The sequence below is a fragment of the Argiope bruennichi genome, chromosome 1 (assembly GCF_947563725.1).
Source record: "Argiope bruennichi chromosome 1, qqArgBrue1.1, whole genome shotgun sequence".
NCBI lineage: Eukaryota > Metazoa > Arthropoda > Arachnida > Araneae > Araneidae > Argiope > Argiope bruennichi.
The window spans coordinates 115,381,870-115,386,636 of NC_079151.1; the positions used below are offsets into that span (position 1 = coordinate 115,381,870).

Below are 4,767 nucleotides of genomic sequence, written 5' to 3' on the forward strand. Positions count from 1 at the left end.
GAACACCTCGTTCGATCTATGCATCGACATCTCTCATCAGAAACATACAAAAATACAAGACTAAATAAAGGAATCAACAAGGGGAGAGATTTCGACCCATGCCGAGCGTGCAGTGCCTTTCCCGAGCACGGACACCTCGTTCGATCTATGCATCGACATCTCTCACCAGAAAAATAAAAAATACAATGTTAAAAAAATAAAAAAGAAGAAATACTGTCTGATGTATTCCCATCAAGCAGTGCCATTTACCGAACACCTCTTCCAGTCTATATGTACCATCTGAAACATACAAAAATACAAGGTTACATAAAGGAATCAACAATAGGAGAGATGTTGACCCATTCCGAGTGCGCATTGCCTTTCCCGAGCACGGACACCTCGTTCGATCTATGCATCGATGTCTCTCACCAGAAACACACATAAAATACAACGTTAAATAAAGGAATCAACAAGTGGAGAGATTTCGACCCATGCCGAGAGCGCAGTGCGAGTTTCCGAGCACGGACACCTCGTTCGATCTATGTATCGACATCTCTCACCAGAAACACACATAAAATACAATGTTAAATAAAGGAATCAAGAAGGGGAGAGATTTCGACCCATGCCGAGCGCACAGTGCCAGTTCCCGAGCACGGGGACCTCGTTCGATCTATGCATCGACATCTCTCACCAGAAACAGACATACAATTTAATGTTAAATAAAGGAATCCACAAAGGGAGAGATTTCTGTTTTAGTTTTTCTCAACAAAAATAGCAGAGTATAAATAAGACCAGCCATTTAGATTAAAATCAAATTATTTTAATGAAAAACTAAAAGGTCTGCATCTTGCAGAGTATACAGCTTCGGTATATACACACAGGTGGTGTCTGTTCTTTTTACTTAAAAAGAACAAACATCCAATGACAGTTCATGCGGAAATACAACGTACTTCCGGTTACAAAATGATTATCCAATAATGTTGCTCCTCTGGGACCGATCTCTGCTTGATTTGAATATGCAACATTCTGCCCCATCGGTCACAGAATCGATTTTAAATATATGCTTTATTACAGAATAAAGTTTCTCTTTCACAAGAGGTTTTGTTAAGAAATCAGCCAAATTTTTCTTAGAATTTAAATATTTAATCGAAAATTCATTTTCAGATAATAATTTCTGAATAAATTTATATTTGATATCAATATGTTTCTTTTTATTATTCTCAACATTATTTTTAGAAAAATGAATGGCAGCTTTGTTGTCGCAATACACTTCAGGAATCTCAAAATCAATTAAATTAAGTTCCTTTAGAATTCTTGAATACCAAATAATACATTTTACACTCTCAGTTAAAGCTATAAATTCTGCTCCTATTGAGCTTAAAGCAATACATTTTTGTTTTTGAGACTTCCAAACTATAGGTACATTTCCAAAAAACCTTATATAGCCACTAGTTGAGTGTCTATCATTTAACTTACATCCCAAACTAGAATATGAATACATAGTTAACATATTACTTCTAGTATCTGACAAATTTATCTTATAGTGTCTGGTTTCAAACACATAATTTAATATATCAACCACAACAGTCCAATGATGATAAGTGTATCCATTACAAAATTGTGACTTAGTGTTTACAGCAAATTCAAAGTCCGGCCTGGACCTATTCGCGATAAAGTATAATCATCCAATTAGAGTTCGGTACGGAAATTGTCTCATCAAGTCCGTTTCTTCTATCTCATTTTCTTTTACTCTCTCTGGCAAGACACAACCTACTTTCAAAGGTAATGAAACTCGCTTTTTAGGTAAATTCTTGAATCTAATAATAAGTTTATTTATATATGTATTTTGATGCAAATACACGCAATTCCCTATTTGCTCAAAATTTACACCCAGAAGGTATTTAACTGGTCCTAATTCGGTTATTTCTAATTTACTTTTTAAATCTGAAATTAAATTTTCAAGAACTTTTCGCGATTTGCTGTAAACAACTATATCATCTACATACACTAATAGAATACAATCAGTTTTAGTATATAAACCATTATACAGCTCATTTTGCTGAAAACCAAGTTTTATTAAAATCTTATTTAACTCTATATTCCACTTTGATGTAAACCATAAATACTTTTATGCAGCCGGAAAACATGATTTTCGCATCCTTTAACAACAAATCCTTCTGGTTGCTGCATATAAACAGGAGTATCAAGTTTTCCATATAAATAGGCTGCTTTAACATCTATTTGAGCGTAGTTCCAGCCTAAAATACATACTAACAAAACAAATAGAAATTTTATTACAAAATTCACAAGTGGTGCAAAAACATCAGTAAAATCAACACCAGGTCTTTGCTTAAAACCTTGTGCGACTAGTCTCGATTTGTATTTCCTCACGTTATTTTTCTCGTCTTGCTTAATATTATATACCCACCTACAACCTAAAACTTTCATATTAGAATTTGGCTCGACTAGATTCCAGACCTTTCTAATCTGCATCATTTCAATTTCCTCAGACATAGCTTCATCCCATTTACTTTTATCTGGAGAATTCTGAGTTTCTGCATACGTTTTTGGAATTTCGGACATGTATATCTCATGTTGAAAATTATCATCTATACAGTTCCCTTCATCTAGAGAGTTCGAATCTATCGAAGTTTCTTCCTCACTATCTGATTTTTGATCAAAACGCGTATTTACTGTTGTTGGTTTAAAATTAAACTGATCTGGATCAAAGACTAAATTGTTTTTCTCGCAATATCTTTTAGCATCGTTTAATGATCTAAGTCGTTCTTTACTAGGTAGATGATCCCCTCAGGGGCTCACCTACTATAGGTGAGTACGGGTGTCCCCAATCCCGAGGTACCCAGGGATCTATACTCCCTTTAAGTTTATTCTCCCCTGAACCTGCTGCTTTTTGCTTTCTCTTCTATCCCTCGACGGCAAGCGAGGGAGCTCTCCATGAGAAGCTGTCGCCACTCTGTTTGCTTCTTGCTTCTCATGGACAGCCAAAACCCCACGTGTTGGCCGTGCGTGGCGACCCATTAGAAAGACGGGCGGTGCACTGTGGTCCCCGGTGTATCAATCGGCTGGTACCTAGTCACCTGAGTGGCTAGTCTGCTAGGGATCAAGCGAAGGGGTTACTCCTTGGGCTTGGCGTTAAGGGTGGTCACTGTCCCCGGGGGTAACTCCGAGCGTATAGGTTCCGGCTAGCACCAAGGTAAGCGCCGAGGCTGGGAATGGCCAGAGCCGGTGGCTGCCTTCCCTTGTTGGGCTCCGTGGTGGGCGGTGCCGTCGGGCCTGAATTTCTCTCTATATCGTATGGGCTCTCGCAAGAAATCTCCCTTCAGTGGGCATCATAAAGATTTTAAATTTGTCACCAATGTTCATCATTTCGATTCTTTTTTTATAATGAAACTATTGTCAGAAAAAAATGACACATTTAACAACATCTCTCCTTTTCTGGTTCAAAAAGCTATTGCAGCAACTGTCGGAGACGTGTCTTCAAACCGAAAAATTCGTTCGGGCGATTTGCTGGTAGAGGTCAGTTCTAAAAAGCAGGCACAGCAAATCATTAAAATAAAAGCTCTAGCTACATATCCTGTGACAGTTAGTCCTCACTTTTCCTTAAATTATACAAAAGGAGTAATTACATGCGGGGAATTGTTCAATGTCCCTCTTGAAGAAATAACAAAAGAGCTTAAACCTCAAGGAGTCACACAGGTACGTCAAATCAATATTCGACGGGATGGTCAAATTCAACCAACTAAACATTATATTCTAACCTTCCATAGTACCAAATTACCAGAATTCATATATGCAGGATATTTAAAATTGCCAGTTAGACCGTACATACCTAATCCGTTGAGATGTTTTCAATGTCAGCGTTTTGGGCATTCCAAAGTTAATTGCCGCGGGACCCTAACGTGCGCCCGCTGTGCAGAAAAAGGCCACGAAAGCCAACAATGCCACGCAGAAGAAAAATGCGTGAACTGCGGCGGAAATCATGCATCGTATTCCCGTTCTTGTGAACGCTGGCAACTCGAAAAAGAAATTACAACCATTAAAATAAAAGAAAATATTTCCTATCCAGAATCTAGACGGAAAATTATAGCATCGACTCCAAAACCTGGTTTAAGTTATGCATCTGCTGTGCAAAACTCCTTTTGTGAAAACTGCTCTTGTTCAAACTGTACAAAAAAAGGCATCAAAACAAAAACACAGGCAAAAGTGTCGGATTCTGACACTGAAGCTTCCCTGACTAGTACTCCTGATCATAGTAAAACTATTAAACTTAAACCAAAACCGAAACCAAATAAATCCCTCAAGCTAAAACTGTCCAAACGTGGCCTGGCTACTAAAGATCTCGCCAGTAAACTTAAAAAAACGACTTTAAGAAGTTCTGTTGCTCTGGGACTTGCAGATAAAAGGTGTCGCTCATAAGGACTTAACGTCCATTTTTGGTGGCCCATCAAAAAGTCCCGAAATCATCTCGCTCCATCCATCTGAGGAAGAGGATGAATTTGAAATGAGGTGCGATGTCATGCAACCTCCGAACACTGCTCCCACACCTTCACTTGCAAAAAGACTTTCTTAATGGGTACCTTCCTTTCTTGGAACTGTCGCGGCATTCGTTCGAAACTCCATAACATTAAACATCTTATCAACAAGTTTCATCCTATTTGTATAGGACTTCAAGAGACCTTCTTGTCGTCTGATTTCTCTCTGAAAATTCGTGGCTATAACTGTACTCGGAGAGATGTTACCTCCGGCACCCACCCATCAGGTGGTGTC

At 38.4% G+C, this 4,767-nt stretch overlaps 1 protein-coding gene across 1 annotated transcript; it reads left to right on the forward strand.

Annotated features, from left to right (window-relative positions):
- The first annotated feature begins 2,560 nt into the window (after window positions 1-2,560).
- Window positions 2,561-4,416, forward strand: LOC129974781 (uncharacterized). The gene is made up of 2 exons (XM_056087573.1): window positions 2,561-2,573; window positions 3,449-4,416. The coding sequence occupies exons 1-2, from the start codon at window positions 2,561-2,563 to the stop codon at window positions 4,414-4,416; spliced, it is 981 nt and encodes a 326-aa protein (XP_055943548.1).
- Window positions 4,417-4,767: the final 351 nt, after the last annotated feature.